The following is a 19844-nucleotide window of genomic DNA, read 5'->3' as shown; positions in this document are numbered from 1 at the left end:
TATATATATATATATATATATATGTATATATACATATGTATTTCAAACGAAGTGGTATCAGTATGGTATCGGCCAATCCTGCACAGCCAGGTATCGGTATCAGGGCCAAAAAATAGTTTCGGTGCAACACTAAATTTTAACCAAGCGAGACCCAAATCTGATTCTGGATGGACTGCTTGACTTTAACTAAACTCAAAGCAGGGGTTAAAGGTACTTTGCTCTCACCTTTGGGGGTTCAGGGACAAAAGCAGGGGGAGGACTAGGCTCTCTATTTAGTTTCTCTCTGCTGCCTGACCTTCTCATACGTGTCCGGGGTTCAGGGTGGGGCTTCTACACACACAGATCCACACAGGTGAAACAAGAGGAGTGGCAGGGTTGCGTTGTACTTCAGTGCTCTAAACTTAATGGGCGTTTAGGTTTGTACTCCACTCACGTCGTCGGGAAGCACAGGTTCCGATGAACGACTGATGGCCGAAACAGGGTGTTGCTCGTCCATTGGCTCGTCCAGCTCGTTGTCGGTGTAAGCCCCACCCTCGTCGGCTGTGTCGTCGTAGTCGCTGGTCAGACGGCTGTCCATGCTTAGGTAGTCTGCGCTCATTGCTGACAGGTAGGACATTCGGTCGTCATGGAGATCTAGATCCTCTTCTGAACCATCCAACTGTAAAGAAATAGTTATAAAAATGACACGATTAACTGTTTTGTATAAAAGTATCCCTGTGGTTTTTAATGCTAGTTCAGATGAATTGTGTGGGCAAAGTGGTTCCAGTTAAATACAAATAATGTGGTCATTGTTTTCAGTCTTTAAAACATGCAATATAATTAAACATAATACATTTTTAACTTTACACGCACCACCTGTTTAATCCCAACCATGTGTCTTTTCATTCATTCTTCTGCTGTGAATTTAAATAAGTTTATCTCTAGTAGATGTCCAATCCATTTTGAACTGGGAGGGTGTCAGCGTATGAATGAACCCTCCCAGTTCAAATGGATTGGATGTCTATCCCTGTCAATGAGAGTCAATGAGCTGCAGTACAACAAAATTGCACATAATTTCTAAGGCCACTAAACACGGCATTACACCAGGCGCGCCAGCAACACATCAGCAACAATGACACGTCAACGCAGTGAAACGTTGCCGGTAAAGTCAAGCAGCAAGTGCACACCAGTTGCAGAATGGCTGCGTTTCAGATGTGTCACAGGAGCTGTTAAACGCGTCGCACCCAAAACGAACAGCAGAGTTTATCATTTGTCGCGAGACGCAACCCTCATCCATCAATCAAAATAGGGAGGATCGTGCAGACCGGAAGTCACTCATCTAAAAATAAAGTGGATCCGGTAAATTTTCAAAAAAATATGCAATAAAATATATTAATTTCTGCGTGGTGCTTTAACTTGAGAAAATTCCAAGCTTTAAAGCTTTTTAAAACCTTTCACACCTTTCTTTTTCATTGCAATTGTTTTTCTCTTTAGCACAGGACTTTTTTCTTCTTTCAGAAATAAAGCTGACCAACACGCAGGGTCTGAAAGGCAAATGGTGTTTGTACAGGTATTCTCCGGGTTATGAACGAGTTCTGTTCCTAGGGTGGTGATGTAACCCGAATTCCCACGCCAATCGGAATTAACCCTTTAAATACCCCAAGATACCCCCTGAACCCCCCAAAATAACTGTCCAAATATTACTGCACTTCATATTAATAGTAAAAAATAAGATACTGTGAGGTACGTTGTGTTAAATACTGTTTGATTCAATGACCATTCAGGCTAAAAAAAACAACAACAAACTATTAGGGCTTTACTCGCGGGTGCGTCGCCTTGCTGAGAGAAAAGGGCGCTGTGGAAAGAGTAGGGGGATATCAACCTGCGGCCTGCTGATGCGGGAGGAAGGGATCCTGACATGGCGAGAACTACAGTAGGTACTGTTTACGCGACTGACAAAAAAAAAAAAAAAAAGGATTGGAGACTTGTGGAATGGTGGACGAGACTCTGGCGTTGTAAAATCGAAATCATGTGAGTCGGGTACAACTGCTGTAAAATCGGGGCAACTTATGGACAGCGCATTTCAATTGAATCATTATATCTCTGCATCATTTTTAATTAGCATGTTATTGTATGTTAATGTCGGTCATAAAGATGGTATTTGTAGAGGATTGAATTTGTTGTAGTACTACTTGATATAAAGTGTTTGAGAATTACTGCTCTGAACCCATTAACTTTACCTTGCCTTCACAGACCCAAACAGCTCTGTCCTGCTGCTCCCGAATTGAATCTTTCACACTGCCATACCAGGCATCGTTGGCAGAGTTGAGGTCAATGGTGTCTGAATGAGAATTAAAAGGGAAAAAAAATCAAGTTTAGTCGGGTAGTCAAAACTAGTCATTGTCACTAAGGGTTACAGCAGTACTTCTCAAATAGTGGGGCGGGCCCCCCTAGGGGGGCGCAGAGCATTGCCAGGGGTGGCGCATGTGACCTTGGGGAACATACTTTTTTGCTATAGTAGAATATTGTATCATTTTGTGTGCGCGGTATTTTTGAACACAACAAGAGCACACAGCAAAGAGCATTGGAGATATGATGATGTGCTAGGAAATATGACTAAGTGTATGTAGCGTTTGGCTTTGAGTTTTAATACAGTGGGAGACGAGAAAGACCAGTCTGTGTCTCAAAATGTTTGCAACGGACAGCAGGAAGCCACATCAAATAAGATGTCACTGATAAACATTAGACTCACATTGATAAGCCACTTGATTTTTTTTCAGCCAAGACGTGCCGAATATTGGCAACAATCGTCCCGCTTTGTTTTGCAGTGTTACATCAGTAAACCAGCGAGCACTGTTAGCATCATATAAGGTGGCATACGAGGTTGCTCAGCGCAAAATAGCAAAATTAAAAAACGTCCCACTGTCCAATGAACTGTTGTTTTTTTTCGATTAATTTTTGTTTTTACGGTTAAATGGTTATTTGAATGTATTATTATTTATTGTTCGATTTTATCTAAACTTATAGTTCACTATTAAATGGTCAAAAAAATGTACCGTGAATGTATTTTTACAGATTGGATGTGACTTTTTTTTTTTTTTTGTTTGTTTTAATTCAGGCAAAGTGATGCACTTTAAGTCTTTTCTATACTTTATTCTAAGTTGAGCTACATATTTTTTCTGTAATATTAAAAAGGACACAATATTATGCAGAGGTATACTTACAGTATATTAATAATTTATAGGCAAATGATACAATTTAGAGTGGCGGCAGAGAGTTGTGGGGGGGGGCAGCGAAACGTTTACATCTTCCTGGGGGGGCGTAACAGAAAATAATTGAGAAGCACTGGGTTACAGTAATTAAAAAAAAGGCTAAAACGGCTTTTACTACTTGGAGACTATGCATGCCTCAGCAACTGTTTGACAGGGAGTCATATTAATCTCCAAAACTAACTTATCGAGATTCCTATAGTATGAAATGCACACCATTAAAGAGAACCAGATCACATTTGTCTGTGACTACAGCTGTAATGCTTTTCGGACAATATTCAGATTTCCTAGTGTTTTTCAAATACAGTGGTAACTCTACATACGACATTAATTGGTTTTGGAAGTAGTCTCGTAACCCGAAAATTTAGTAAATAGGGACACGTTTTACATGAAAATGCCCTTATCCGTTCCAAGCACTAATGACACACCACATTAAATTTTATAATTGTGGTGAAATCTGAATAAAACAAAAGCAAAACACATATTTGTCATTCCATATACCTAACCTAACTGTTAATACCTGTAATGAAGTAGATAATAGAAAAAAATGCAAAGAAAATAGAAAATATACCTTACTTTCTCAAAATCGATGGTGCCTATCGCCTATCACACTTGTTGTGACACAAAAACGCGAGGACACCTATGCTCCAGTGTTGTTTTCATCAACGATGATGATAACGAAAATATTTCGTCAACGGACAATTTTTTTCATTAAGATGACGTCACGATGACGTGCTGAAAACGTGTCTTGGGAGACTAAAACATAACAAGATGGATGCCAGTTGTCGTCTGACGACACGAGAATGCGATGAAAATTCGCCATAGTTTCAGTCATAAATTCTCAATAAAACTTTCTTATTGTATGAGTAGTTAGAACGCATTTAGCAGTGTTTGGACGTGTCACTCATGTGACGTGGCGTCCAGGTGAGTTTAATTAATTGCAAAAAATGTGCAGTTTTCCTGCTGAGTGTCAATTATCATCATGAAAATGGTGATGTTGTAAACTCTACAGTTATGTGCTCGTCTGTCATGTTCATTCGAAATTGTTGGAAACCTTTTATTTATTTCTTTATTCATTCATAGACTAAAACTTTTGAAGTTTATAAACGAAAACATTTTGTGAATTGTCGACTAAAACTAGACGAAATTTGTCTGAGGTTTCGTTGATTAAAACTAGACCAGGGGTCGGCAACCCAAAATGTTGAAAGAGCCATATTGGAATAAAAAAACAAAAACAAAAAAAACAAATACCGGTATGTCTGGGGTCGTAAAAAATTAAAAGCCTTACATAAGCCTTATAATGAAAGAAACACAGGCTGAAACACAAAGTTAGCTAAAAATAAATAATTAGACTTCATGATTTATTTATTTATTTTTATTATTATTATTTTAACGCACCACGTGCTACTCTGTTGTATGATGCCACCTCAAGTTTAACTTCATTACAATATTAATGAATTGTTTCATTGCTCTTATTAAATTAAATGCAATAACTAAATCCGATATTTGATGTCATTTTTATTTTGAGGTTTCGAAAAACAACAAAATGGAACGTGCATAACATGCCCCTCATCTGGGCATGTCTTTGGTTTTCTGTATTATCTCGGTTTTGTTTTTGAAGTCTGCCATTAGGTGTGCTGATATGTTGATGAATGTCTCCATTATCTCCCGGGTTGCAACAAAACTTGCAGCAGTAGTGGAGTTTGGCGAGACAGTCCACTTCTTAAATCTATTTTGCGCTCCTCCAAGTTTTTCCAGAAGTAATGCAAGCGCACTTTTTCCCTTACTGACAACTTCTTGCCGCAGAGTAAATATTCAGGCAATCCTTTCGCATTGGCAAAAGATTGCAAAAGATTCGGTCCAAGAAGCGTTGAGTCCTCTGTTCTTAGTTTTCGGCCGCTCTTTTTCCTTACGGCCACTGGTTTGTTTACAATAGCCACCTGCCTGGCATCCCACACTGCTGATAGAAACGTGTGTTGCAGGCTATGACGCAATCTTTGTTGACAGAAATGCTGAAATTTAATAATTATTCAACACATTTTTACAGAATTGTAAAACGTTAAGAATATTTGTGTCATTTTACGGGAACCATATTAAACAAAAGATATATTTCCCTTCCCCATCTTTTTCCATTTTCAAACATTTTTGAAAATACTCCAGGGAGCCACTAGGGCAGCACTAAAGAGCCGCATGCGGCTCTTAAAACACGGGTTGCCGACCCCCAAACTAGATGAAGACGAACACATTTTGAAATGACTAAAATATGACTAAAAGTAATAAGTATTTTCGTCTATAAGACGAAGACCAAAATTAAAATGGCTGCCAAAAACATCACTGCTATGCTCTAATGGGCTGTTAATGTAATGAAACGTATGTAGGCTAACTCTTCGTGAGAAAAAAACACGAGGAGCCTTGTGCTCATTTGACTCAGACATCGAACCGCTACGCGAACAATAACACCGTCGCGCCTGTACATGTCATCATACTGCGACACCCAAATCGAAACGTCATCAATAATAGGCCAATAGGAGAGCATGATGGGAAATACTATGACCAATAGGGCAGCAAGATCTTAGGGCACGACATTTAAAAGAAGAAAGCAGGAAGTACATACAGTTGTGGTCAAAAGTTTACATACACTTGTGAAGAACATAATGTCATGGCTCTCTTGAGTTTCCAGTTATGTCTACAACTCAGATTTTTCTCTGATAGAGTGATTGGAACAGATACTTCTTTGTCACAAAAAACATTCATGAAGTTTGGTTCTTTTATGACTTTATTATGGGTGAACAGAAAAAAGTGATCAAATCTGCTGGGTCAAAAATATACATACAACAGCGCTAATATTTGGTAACATGTCCCTTGGCCATTTTCACTTCAATTAGGCGCTTTTGGTAGCCATCCACAAGCTTCTGGCAAGCTTCTGGTTGAATCTTTGAGCACTCCTCTTGACAGAATTGGTGCAGTTCAGTTAAATTTGATGGCTTTCTGACATGGACTTGTTTCTTCAGCATTGTCCACAAGTTCTCAATGAGGTTTAAGTCAGGACTTTGGGAAGGCCATTCGAAAACCTTAATTCTAGCCCGATTTAGCCATTCCATTACCACTTTTGATGTGTGTTTGGGGTCATTGTCCTGTTGGAACCCCCAACTGCGCCCAAGTCCCAATCTTCGGGCTGATGACGTTAGGTTATCTTGAAGAATTTGAAGGTAATCCTCCTTCTTCATTATCCCATTTACAATCTGTAAAGCACCAGTTCCATTGACAGCAAAAACAGCCCCACAGCATAATACTACCACCACCGTGCTTGACGGTAGGCATGGTGTACTTGGGGTTAAAGGCCTCACCTTTTCTCCTCCAAACATATTGCTGGGCATTGTGGCCAAACGTCTCGATTTTTGTTTCGTCTGACCACAGAACTTTCCTCCAGAAGGTCTTATCTTTGTCCATGTGATCAGCAGCAAATTTCAGTCGAGCCTTAAGGTGCCGCTTTTGGAGCAAGGGCTTCCTTCTTGCACGGCAGCCTCTCAGTCCATGGAGATGCAAAACACGCTTGACTGTGGACACTGACACCTGTGTTCCAGCAGCTTCTAATTCTTGGCAGATCTGCTTTTTGGCGATTCTCGGTTGAATCTTCACCCTCCTGACCAATTTTCTCTCAACAGCAGGTGATAGCTTGCGTTTTCTTCCTGATCTTGGCAGTGAAAAAACAGTGCCTTGCACTTTATACTTACAAACAATGGTTTGCACTGTTGCTCTTAGGACCTGCAGCTGCTTTGAAATGGCTCCAAGTGACTTTCCTGACTTGTTCAAGTCAATGATTCGCTTTTTCAGATCCATGTATGTATATTTTTGACCCAGCAGATTTGATCACTTTTTCTGTTAACCCATAATAAAGTCATAAAAGAACCAAACTTCATGAATGTTTTTTGTGACAAAGAAGTATCTGTTCCAATCACTCTATTGGAGAAAAATCAGAGTTGTAGAAATAACTGGAAACTCAAGAGAGCCATGACATTATGTTCTTCACAAGTGTATATACTTTTGACCACAACTGTATATATCTTTTACAGTATTGTATAGTATTTTTCCCTCTCGTAACTTTTTTTTTTTTTTTTTTTTTTTTAACAAGTGGCAATATTTTCTCATTTAAAAATGTCCTAACCTGAAAATAATGTTTGTAGAGACGTTTGTTAGAAGAGGTATCACTGTATGAGCAAAAAGCACACAGCCAGATCAAGCAGAAAACAGCCTCCCAGTGATTAAACATACCAGTGAAAAGGTGTGAGCATGTCTTTCTCAATTTAACAGCCTGCTCATATAGTTTGCGTGCACTGCGGGTGGATGCAGGGACGAGGCGGTTTCTCATGGTCTTGACTCCCTGCTTGCTGTCTGGATTCAGGAAGATGACGATGGGATACCACTGGGTGTAATTCAAGGTGTCAACAGCTTTAGGAGTCACATCCAGCAGCGCATGCGCTTCCTTAGGAGAAAAAGATCCATTGTCACACGCTAGAGTAACATTATGAAGCATAATGAGTATCATACCTGTTCAATAATTTGCCGAATTGTGTTCAGTCTCACGACTCCAGCTGACTTCTCACTCCCTGCATCCTTTGGCTCAGTTTCTTAAAAAAAAAAAAAAAAAAATGCAAGATGCAAAATATCTACCCTTTTATCCTAAAATACAAAATGTAAACACTTACTAGCAATAATGAACTCGTTAGGTATGTCTTTGGCCAGTTTTTCATTCACAGCATCAGAAATAGGCCCAAATATGACCACAGGTCTCTTGAAACCAGCTGAAAACAATAGAAAAAATTCAAACAAGCCAACCAGGAAGCATCGTAGTTGAGAATGAAGCAGCGTTAGGACACCTTCACGCAAGACAACTCTCTCATAGGCTGGGAATCGAGTGGCAACTGGTGCTGCACTCAGATCCTCTCGACTCTTGCGAAGATCTTTTTTCTTAGCTGCTCTTTGTCCTCGAAGTCTCCAGAAGTCACCTCGGTCGTTACCTGAAGCAGCTCGTGCAGCATTCTGGACGTTAGCCATTTGGTCTGCCCTATGATATAAAACAAAACTGCTTAATGTACCTTCATTTTTAATGACTAAGTTTTCAACTTTACAGCCGACGTGACAAAAACGCAATTTAACTTCATTTGAGAGTGTCAAAGACCATAAATTGTGCAAACCTGCTTTTATTAGGAATGATGCCCTTCTCCAACAACTGGTTTTCTTTGTTTGTGCGCACTGCCAGCCAGTTGCCCAGCTTGCCATCATACAGCGTGTCAGTAACTTTGAAAATTTCTCCTCTGGTAAAAGGCAGGCTCTGAGGGGCCTCTTTCTCATACTCAAAGTGGGTTCTGATGAAGAATGAGTCGCCTCTGCCAGATGCTAAAATATCTTTGTAAACTGGGCAGAAAAGTCAAATAAGAGAATGTAGTCAGTTTTTGGAAATCCTTCATTGGTGAAGGTATGAAATTCATAAACATGCTGTAAATTGCCATTAAAATATTTGCTGCCATTGACTGCTGCACTAGACGTCTGATTCATTTGAAGTCGGATGGTGGTAGGGAATGAACATCCCTCCCAGTTCGGACGTCTGCCAGTGATAAACTCATTTAAATTCATAGCAGACGGATGAAAAGAGCCACGTGATTTGATGTCTATCATCGTCAATGCCATTTTCAACATTTGATGTACCACAGGGTTCAGTCCTTGGCCAACCACTTTTCTCAGTAATGATTTAGTATGTTCTTTCTGGGGTTGGGAATCTTTGGCGCGGGGCCGTCATCCCAATTCTACTTCTTTCATTGCAACACACAACTTGACGTTAATGTGTAAAACGTGAACTACTCAGATTTATTAAAAATTTAAGATAAACCTAAGTGCAGCAACTTTGGAGCTTCGCTGTCTGCCAAATCGGAGATATTTGAACATACGATACCTTCTGGTTTGCTCTGTGCAAGGATGGTCACATCTTCTCCTTTGGGAATTTCGAGGAGATAAAGTACGGCATCTTCTCGGACCATACCTCTGAAGTCCATGTTGTTCACCTGAAATTTAAACGGCAAGATCAGAACCAAGACTTTTGTTTTGAAGCAATTCACTTAAGAGATTAATTGTAAACTTTTCTTTTACCAACTCAACAACGAATTGTAATGTTCACCCCAACATAGGGATGTCTCTGATCTGCATGTGATCGGAAATCGGGCTGATCACACTATTTTTCAGAGGATTGGAATCAAGTGAAAAGGATCGAACCATTAATTCGTTACACAGCCCTAAAACCTACACTAAATCCTTAATAAATGCTGCTGGTACTATTGCAAATAGCAGTTACACGGAGCAAAACCAATATAAATCAGAATAATAATTGTAATAATAATACCTGTAATAATGTAACGACTCGGGTTCTAATCTGGTGGATGTAGTGGTGTACCTGAATGCACCGCGTGGCTGACTTGACAGAGTGAGAGAGGGACTTTTTACATTCACTTTGTTCAGCTGCGGCGGACAGTAGGCATGTTGTGCTGCACATACTATCAAATAAATGATTAAAAACCTGACGAAGCTGGTGATTTTTTGGCGATGTTACCACAATAATAACTGTCACCTTAACTGAAAAAGACTGGAAAACGAAGGTCGAAGAAGGACCATCGAGACTGTAGACATTCTATGGCCGTATTGTCGACCCAGTTTATGGACGCGCGCACCACGCTCAACATTTTCTATCATTTCTATCTTCATTTCAATGGTTAGCCACACCCTTTTCCTTTTTTCACCACCTGCACTAACTTTCTTGAAACCCGTGTTGATTTCTCTCAAAAGAAAATCCGCCGTGCGTCCGTCTTGCGGGAAAACAAAGACAGCGGCGCTGTCATAAATCGTCGCATTTCGAGCATGTCGTCGCATGTAGAAACAAATGTCAAGTCAAATTTTACGTCGGATGTCGATAAGATTGTCGATGTGACGATGTGTCGAGGTAACACTGTATATATATTTTTTTATTTTTAAGGGCTAAAAGGTGACAAAAAAATTCAGAAATATTGCATTTGAAATATTCAAAAACATTGCCCCCCCCCCCCCCCCCCCCCCCAAAAAAAAAACCACAATAACAAAATATGTGTTTTATACTCCCGCAACACTCCCGGAAAAAGCGGAAGAGGAAGTACTGTAAATAGTACAGTACTGTCACGTTTGGAACTTTTATTAAATAAATATACTGTGTATATATATATTTTTTTCAGCCGGTATTGGATCTGGGACTCTGTTTCGGCACAAAATCAGGTGACTCGGGTGCAAAAATATGCGATCGGGACAACCCTACACCTTTTCTTTCTGTTTGTATTATAGGCTGATTGCAGTACAACTAAAATCTCACCTTTACAAGCTGATCTCCGGTGCGAAGACCTTGCTGTTCAGCTGCACTGTCTTCCTGAACCCCCGCAATAAAGATGCCAACATCGTTGCCACCTGCAAGCCTCATACCAACGCTGTCACCTTTCTGAAAACGGACCATCAAAGTGTTTGGCCTGGAAGATGCAAAAGAGAAATCATCAATCAGTTTATTGACCATTATAAATCATAGTCCCTTTGTAGGGCACCTACTGACTATCATTGACGGCACTACAAGTCCAATCCATTTTGACTGAGAGTGGATTGGACATCTAACAACAGGCAATGATTCAAATACAGTGAGATACATTACAAATACCAAATGTTAATATGGTGGATTATACATGACCCAAAATGTCATGTCCTATATGTGGACACCAGATCATTATGGGGTTTAGTTTTTTTCTTCTTTTTTAATTATCACAAAAATTCATTAAAAATATACAAAACAGCTAACCCGTATACTTCCTGGTCCTCCTTGCTTGGCTTGAGTGGCACTTTAGGTGGTGCGTGAATCTTTGGGCCAACTGTGATCGCTTTAAGTGCAGAAACACAACAGCAGCAAATTAATACTTCACAACAATGATGACAGCTGAACATTTTGAATATTGCCAAGCAGAAACATTCACTTGGTGGTGTTGATGACCGTGGCTCCTCCCTCTCAGCAGGCAACGGCTGCGTTTCTTCCACAGCTCGTTCAAGACCTTTGAATGGGGTTGGCATCGCACCCATTTTAGCTAACCTATTAGGCGCATCCTCTCTGTAAGGGTGAAAATTCAAATTAGTTACCATCTCCAATCCATTTTGACTGGTCAGACGTCAAGTCCTGTCAATGGAATTGAAACTTAAGCATTCACAGCCTGTCCTCCCAGTTTAATTTAATTGGACAGCTATCATTTTCAATGGCAGACATTGAGTCCATTTGCCAACCATCAATACTGTGCAATCACAGCAACTCGGCAAGTTTTAACATCATAATCTTAGGGCGCTTTCACACTAGTAGAGACTATACCAAGATGATTAGGGTCTGGCTGGAGAGCGACCACACAGGAACACTTGTGCAAATGAGTTGTTGAAAAGGTTTAGCATCCACACTGTGCCAACCGAACTTTCCAAGTAGCATCACATGGGCGAAAGGCGTACTAATTAATTGGACAAATAGAAAAGGAAATACCTCCTTCCTGGGAGGGGAGGAAGCATGTTGCGTCATAGAGTGGTGCTGTGACACTGCACGTAATGTAGCAAGTGTCGAGACCCCGCCACTGGCTGAGTGGCGGGCTCTCGACTCAATGCCGAGCGAACTGGAGTACATATAAAAAAATGCATAGGGGAAAATTAAACGACGAAAGGAAACCGTGCGACTGTCCGTCGCCACTTCCACGAGAGCGAGACTCACGAAACGGCTGCCACGAGAGGCTCTGCCTGTCTATGCCACTGTCACTCACACGGCACGTTCAGCAACAGCATCCAAAACACAACCGCCACAGTAGAACCTGATTCTGTGTATCAAATGCAACTGCTTAGCGCATCACAAAAACATTTGGCCATGGCTGTCTGTCTGTCATCTTGCCATTGTTCATTTTGAATAGCATGCGTGCTGTACTTCCGCTTCCAAAGATGCCCAGCGTGTACCGTCACAGCCTGGAGCATCACAGCTCCGGGCTGTGACGCTGCACATAAAATGGCAAAAGCAGACCCTGCTCCGGTTCACAAGCGAAGCAGGGTGCGAGAAATAGAACTCTGGTCCGTTTAAAACTGACCAAACAATGCATGTGTAAAAGCGCTCTTAATTTTGTGTTGTGTCAAGTCATTTTTGCAATGCTAGCCTCATTTTCATTTTACACTTATCCATAGATTTCATAATGATATTGACGGGACACACTCCCCAGACACTGCGCCATGCCTTCAAGTAGGGGGCCGTCCCACACTTCGCTTCAGTCGGTCGCAGTTATTCTCAAAAACATGCAGCGATCCAACGCCGTATTAAGATTGAAAAAAGACGAAAGCAGTACTGCATACAAACAGGAAGGATTGTCTCAGGAGTGATTTGTTGAAGGATTCAAGGTAATTATTCTATTTTTCGTACCACGCATTCATTTTGAAACGTGAAAAAAATCAATGGGAGAAATGAACCTCTACGGCATTGGCGTCCTAATTCGCAATATTTACATAATATAAATGCTAAATTCTGTTTTTTTTGCTTTTAACCAACAATCCAGACTGTTTTACATTCATATATATTATATATATAGAATTCAGGGATTTATGCATTTATTCACAAGAATCTTCAACATAAAAAGCTCTTTTTGGTGATAAGGCGGCGCCACAGTGGCTTAAAACTGTGTTTTTTTTTAATTATTTTTTTTTTTAAACCTTTTCTGAGGCACGGCACGTTTTTACATTGGAAAAATTTCGCGGCACATAACAAACAAAAATTTTCCAAAATTACCTTCTGTACAATACGTTACAAAATAGTTTCTCAATATTTATACTTACTCAGTGTGAAAGTTGAGCCTGTTTAGATGAACACAAAACAAATATCCTGGCAGGAATCTTCATCAATAGCTCTCAGTCTGTTTTTATTTTTTATAACAGTTAGGCTTGAAAAGCTCAGAATAATCAGACAGGAGGACTTTAGCAACGTCTTTAACCGGATCATGGCCGAGCATTGCGCTGACAATAGCTTTGCAGGCAGCTACTCTGCCACAGAGTGGGACTTTTGGGATCTAGCAACAAGGTAACTGGCTTTGAGGGCTCTGTCATTTACTTTTGTAGTTTTTCTCAAAGAAGTTGCCTGTTTCTCTGTGTTTTCACTAAGGCGAACAAAATAGTACATTGACTTGTTAGGAAGCTACGGGTGTTTCGTTTGGAAATTACGTTTAAGCTCACTTGGCACCATGGCGCTGTTGGAATGGATAGCTGCACATGTTGGAATAAAACACAGGGGGGGGGATTTATGGTCATCACATATGGATAAGATTGAAAAGACACTTTCATGTATATTGACAGTTATCTAATCAAATGATGTACTAGTACAGTAGATTTGCTGGGATCCACATTGCCGCGGACAGCAAGATGGCTGATGGCTAGAAATCCGAGCAGTTTTTAAACGCAACACGAGCCATACCTTGCTCATCTGCACACGACCACAACCTTCTACCTACTCTTAGCGCAACCCTGCCCGACGACATTAAAAAAAAAAAAAAAAAAAAAAAAAAAAAAAAAAGTGATATTAGATCATTTCTCGCGGCACACCTGACGATCTCTCATGGTACACTAGTGTGCCACCGCACACCGGTTGAAAAACACTGGTTTAAAGACTAGCAGCACATTCAACATATTTACGCAAAATAAATGCTAACTGCCCGGATCTTTGCTCTTTTAACAAAGAATCAAGACTGTTTTCCGTCCATATCTATGAAGAATTAAGGGATTTAAGCATTTATTCACAAGAATTTTCAACGTAAAAAGCTCTTTGCGTTTCCACTGTTTCAGCTTTGACGGAGATAGGCCCCCTACTAATCGGCCCCGCGCCCCGTCAATATATTATGAAGTCTACGACTTATCACTGACGAATACAGAAAAATCATGTATTCAGTCAGTATGTTATGAGTAAAATAACATTTCACAAAAACAGAATTTTTCTTTTCGGTGTCCGATGACAATCCTCAGGTAATAGTCAGGTACCTTGGCTTCTCTCGGAGCCTTTCATTGGAGGAGTGGGAAGAAAGATCTGAATGATGACCTCGTCTTTCATCTTGTGGAGAGTAGGAGCGATATGATTCTATCTCGGAAATGTCTGCAACAAAGAGAAATGCACTTCTTGAAAACCTACAGTGAAGCTACTGTTGAGAGCCTCATGCATGCCAAAATTATTACACTGTGTTGCCTTAAAGCTTTGATGACAAGAGACTGGAGGAAAAAAAAGTTTGATTTCTTAAGTTATATAACTTGGACCACAGGGTATTTGAAGACAAAAATAAAACACTGGTTCAAGTGCAACTACACATAAGAGTATCATAGAAATGTTACTACAAATTTGAGGGAAATAACCTATAATTTCTAAATACTTTTTTTTCCCAAATGGGTCAACACAGGTGCACGGCATTACTATTAGCGAATGCACTTTAAGTTAATAAAATTTTTAGGATGTAAAATTCTGCAAACACCTGCACGCACATACAATGAACGCCTCGTGATTTTCAAAGCATGGAGACACATGGCCAGTATGGTGTGAACCTTCACATGATGAAATTCTGTCATATCCAATAGCAGGATTATGGTGGTGGATTAGTTCACCCTGCCAAAGGCGGGTGAGAACCTTCACATACACACAAATACAAATACACACTCACATAAGCAAATGCGCACATCAACACACGCACGTGCACGCACACGCACAGTCCCAAAAACAGACAAAATGGGTCACAAGGCTTCTGGCTGTTCCACCCTCCCTACAGATGTTTGGTGAGCAAACATATCCATTCACACCACTTATCTAGATTCGATTGGACCAATCACAGCACTATTTTAGGTCACGTGACATTTAAACTAGGTATAAGAGAGAATTTGCTCAAAGGTGGAGATAAAATGAGAATTGCTTGGCTCCCTTGAGCTCATAGTGTGACGTTCTGCTTTGTGATACTGTGAAGGAAAATAATACTTTGAACTGATGAGAAGGTAAAACCTTTATTCAATATTGGAAACACACAAAACAACAACAGATTAAACATTTCTACATAAATTGATTTTCCTGTAGTCGATATATTGGGGGGATGATACATGAGGACGACCGCCACATGTGTTCTACACCGGATAGGATCTGCTGCTTTTCAGTTTCAAGTATCTCTCACCATCAAGCTCTGAGTCACTGTCGACCATAGGCGGGACTCGGATCAGCACTTGCTGCCTGTCTCTCTGGACCACCAGCTGCAGCTTGCCACGTGACTTCTCAATCAGTTTCCCTGCGTCGCTGAGAGACAGGTTTTCAGTCGCTGTTCCATTGATCTGATATTGGAAATAGGATACATGCATGGTTATTCAATAAGGAGCAAAATAGTAGACAGTAGAAAATAAAGTTCCTTAAAAGGATGAAGCTTCTTAGTAACAACTCTCAAGATACCTCAAATGAGCATTGCCACTATTTTATTAAGAAGCTCAATTGTTGTTAGCTTGGTGAAATTGTTAAAATAGTAGGGCTGTCAAACGATTAAAATTTTTAATCTAGTTAATCACAGCCTAAAAATTAATTAATCGTTATTAATCGCAATTCAAACCATCTCTAAAATATGCCATATTTTTCTGTAAATTATTGTTGAAATGGAAAGATAAGACACAAAACGGACATAAACATTCAACATACTGTACATAAGTACTGTATTTATTTATTATAACAAAAACTCCACAAGATGGCATTAACATTATTAACATTCTTTCTGTGAAAGGGATCCACGGATAGAAAGACTTGTAGTTCTTAAAAGATAGATTTGGGTACAAGTTAGAGTAATTTTATATTAAAACCCCTCTTAATTTTTTCGTTTTAATAAAATTTGTAAAATTTTCAATCAAAAAATAAACTAATAGCTTGCCACTGTTAACGTCGCCGAGCGGTGACGTCACATCGGGCTCCCTGCCTTTCCTCCACAGTGTCTTTAACTACGTGAGGTTGTGATTGAAATAAACCACAAGGTGTCAATGGCGAGTTTTAAATTAATTAGAGATCTAGCAAAGGCAAAGTCTGAGTAAGTTTTATGTGTATTTTGATTGGGAATGCCAGTTCTCTTTGCATTGAGCACTTTTCTTTTTGTGAACATTATTTTTCTGAGAGATAAGAATATTATTTTTGTTGTGCTTTCACTAAATTATATTGTAGCGACTTAACTGTTCCGCCCAAATGCATGATGGGAAGTTGGGCAACCATGACTGTCAGTGGTGGCCACAAATGGTATACAGTATGTTCTGCGTTGTGTTCAATAAGGCGTGGTAAGAAAAAGATCGCCTCCTGTCATTCTTCCCCACTTATACTTGTTGTGAAAGAGTTGTCAAAGCTTAAGCCAATAACAGGCGTGGCCCAATGAACGCCTGTGTCCATTCTCATTTCACTGCCTTTTCGCTCATAATGTGCTAAAACAGCGTCATTGTAAACTGTTTGAGGCAACGGGTCATTCCGTGCATGCGTAAATTGCGTCAAATATTTTAACATGATTAATTTAAAAAATTAATTAACGCCCGTTAACACGATAAATTTGACAGCACTAAAAAAATAGTAATTTGAAGTAGAGCTGCAGCTATCGATTATTATTATTATTAAGTAATCGATTACTCTATTGATTAGTTAGTTCGAATAATTGGGAGTTCTAATAAGAAAGAAACAAGTGTTTATGCTTGCAATGATATGTATTTTGGCTTGCTAAGATTGCACTTCCAAAAGAGCATTAAATGCGCATACAAAATAAAATTTCACAACAGCAATAAATGCATTTAAAACTAAATGAAAATACCTGAGATAAAAAAGGTATTTAAAAAATAAATAAATAAATGAGGATCTAAGTACAACAAAAGTCCACTAGCTTAAATGCTATAAAATGCTTGCGTTTTTTTATTCCCACAGAATAGTTCTAAATATACTTCTAAACTAAATTAAGAATATATAAACATTAGAGATGGGAATCTTTGGGCACCTAACAATTCGATTACGATTCAGAGGCTACGATTTGATTATAATTCGATTATTGATGCACCCCCCCCCCCCCCCCCCCCAATTAGGTATTAGTTACTTTTAATGTTTCGTACATTAGTTACAAAAACTGTGTAAAAATCCTCTCAGGCTTAAATAAACGACTATTTCAGTATCAAGTTTAAAAAAGTAAATAAAATACTCAAGTCCCCATTCTGTCTCAGCAGCTTTGATTTACATGGAATTAATTTAATGTTGCGAATCAACCGTTGTTTAAATTGCTCTCGTTATTCCATAATTTCCCTTCTGTCTGCTTTCGACATGTGAAAGTTTTAAAACTGTTTTAATGATGGATTTCAAGTCGAGATTTTGGCGATTTAGGAGTACTTAAGATAAAAAGTAAATTAAATTCACTTGGAAGGTTCGCTACAACAGCCTTCCAGGGAAGTCTAATACTTAAAGATGGCGGCTGTTTACTATCGCCGGCAAGTCTTTCATTTTGCATCTAGTTTTCTATACATGTGCTGCTAACGCCACAGAGTCTTTCATTTCACATCTAGTTCTTTATACATGTGATACTGTATCTATCGTAGCATTACGTGGACGTAGTTTGTAGTGGCTGTCAGCAGCAGTCAGGGATTATTGTTTTTTTTTTTTTTTTTAATCTAGCGGCATGAGTTGAGCCAGAGCCGTGAGTTGAGCATTGTCATTACCCGGGTAATGACAAACATGATGTTTACTCTCGGTCCGTTCCTCACTGTGTCCCGAAGACCGCGCTGACTGTGTTTTAGTTCCGCTTTACTTAACATATTTCAATAATCGGAATTTGGATGTCTGTGAATCGTTCTCAATCTTCCGCGGCTGAATCGCGAATTTTCGCACACCTCTAATAGACGTATTAGCTCTAACAAAAATTTAAAACCCTATTTTGGCCTTAACGGGAGCAATTTGATACAGTCCAGCCGTTGGACGAGTTATGCCATATTCACTGTTGTCACTAGAGGGAAGAGTATCCACCCAAATAAGTAAAACTAAATGCAAACACTAAACACAAAAACAAACCATTACAATGCCACCCGAATTAAAAGAATCCTCGAAACAGCAAAATTTGACTCGTTTTTTTCTAATCAAATTACTCAAGTTAATCGATTATTCATTGCAACACTAATTTAAAGCAGAGACTTGCCCAAGTATAAACATACCGAGAGCCTTATGATTTTGACATTGGAAAAATGTGTTGTCACCTTAAGGATTATGTCTCCTTCCTGTAGGTTTCCGTCTCTGCTGGCAAGCCCTGTGCTGGTCATCTCTTTGATAAAGAGCTGACTGCCTAGACGAAGGCCATACTCTGGAACACAAAACAATTATCAGTTCAGATTAGTTCATTTCTTGTAAAACATTGTATCATGATGAACAAAACCCGCATATTGGCTGAAGAACTTTATTTAACAGACTTATAAATTGCGCTTCTGACGAAGGCGGAAGTGCTCGCCGAAACATGTCAGGTAAATAAAACCACCTACTATTGCCTGGGATAAAAGAAAAGGTTAGACGAATTTATTGAACGCAATTGAGTAGTGAGAGAAGGATCGATTGGAAGGAGGCCTTTGTTTGTAAAAAGTAATTTTAAGCTTATTAAGAGCTCACAAATTTTTAATAGTGGGAGTTCACGAAACATTGGGGTAGACAACGGGCAGTAAAATCACTTTAAGTCATTTTCACTGCAGAGGAAAACAAGCCGTAAAATATTGTGTGCAACAGTTCATTTTTTTTAAAATTAATATAGCATTCTCAAGTTTGCTACTGCTTGTAAGATAATAGAAAGGTTTTAAATTTGTGTTGGAATTTATTCATTTACATATTTGTAGTTTTGCACAATACTTCTTTTGGAAGTGGGATTCCTGACTATTTTGCATTTACATTGTATTTAAAACAACTTCCTGTTATAATGCCTCTCTACATGCATATGTTACGCATTGAGAAATAATAATGTATCCCTTGTACTGTGTTTGAAATCTGCCCACATTTTGCTAGTAAATATTGCAGAATATCATTTTCGGGTCATGATTACAGGTCGACTGATACATCGGCCAGAAGATATATCGGGTCGATATATGGACTTGTTTTCCAATATCGGCCATCGGCCGACAAACAAAAAAAGTAAGCTGACAAAAAAGGATTTTGATCAGGCATTTGTGTGAGGCCGCAGCTGACTGACTCTAGGACCTCGGAAGGAACATGCAACAGCTTGAAGACAGGCTGCTACAGGAAGCTTCAGATTTCCTCCAGGGTTACGATGTACCCGACTTATGTGATTACGACTTTAGGACATGCTTCTCATCCGTTATTTTTTCTCCAGTTGTTTTTATCTATTTTTTAAGTCGCGGAACAGTGTCTCGCCCTCCACCTCTCAGCATTGATGGTAAGTACACTATATTATTTGTTATTTAATTTTGTTATTTATTAGATCTAATTAATCTAAATGTTTAATCTTTAATCTTTAAAGTAATTGCCCTGGA

General features: G+C 39.4%; 1 protein-coding gene across 9 annotated transcripts in view; it reads right to left on the bottom strand.

The window, feature by feature from the left end:
- tjp2a (tight junction protein 2a (zona occludens 2)) overlaps nucleotides 1-19844 on the bottom strand; it is a 92669-nt gene that overhangs the window by 11321 nt on the left and 61504 nt on the right. For 6 of the 9 annotated variants that reach the window (XM_057818257.1, XM_057818258.1, XM_057818251.1 and 3 more), the window contains 15 exons: nucleotides 18570-18673; nucleotides 15503-15656; nucleotides 14337-14448; nucleotides 11279-11409; nucleotides 11107-11185; nucleotides 10636-10786; nucleotides 9199-9307; nucleotides 8444-8663; nucleotides 8126-8313; nucleotides 7955-8050; nucleotides 7797-7876; nucleotides 7521-7731; nucleotides 2220-2320; nucleotides 434-658; nucleotides 226-330 (listed from right to left, as the gene is read on the bottom strand). In XM_057818257.1, coding sequence (XP_057674240.1) covers nucleotides 226-330; nucleotides 434-658; nucleotides 2220-2320; nucleotides 7521-7731; nucleotides 7797-7876; nucleotides 7955-8050; nucleotides 8126-8313; nucleotides 8444-8663; nucleotides 9199-9307; nucleotides 10636-10786; nucleotides 11107-11185; nucleotides 11279-11409; nucleotides 14337-14448; nucleotides 15503-15656; nucleotides 18570-18673 — 2066 coding nt within the window. The remainder of the gene's footprint in view (nucleotides 1-225; nucleotides 331-433; nucleotides 659-2219; nucleotides 2321-7520; nucleotides 7732-7796; nucleotides 7877-7954; nucleotides 8051-8125; nucleotides 8314-8443; nucleotides 8664-9198; nucleotides 9308-10635; nucleotides 10787-11106; nucleotides 11186-11278; nucleotides 11410-14336; nucleotides 14449-15502; nucleotides 15657-18569; nucleotides 18674-19844) is intronic. The other 3 variants (XM_057818253.1, XM_057818254.1, XM_057818259.1) reach the window with 1 other exon arrangement.

Source organism: Corythoichthys intestinalis, chromosome 17 (genome assembly GCF_030265065.1).
Source record: "Corythoichthys intestinalis isolate RoL2023-P3 chromosome 17, ASM3026506v1, whole genome shotgun sequence".
NCBI classification, from domain to species: Eukaryota; Metazoa; Chordata; class Actinopteri; order Syngnathiformes; family Syngnathidae; genus Corythoichthys; species Corythoichthys intestinalis.
Note: the sequence above shows the minus strand (reverse complement) of the source record. Positions and strands in the feature narration are given on the sequence as shown.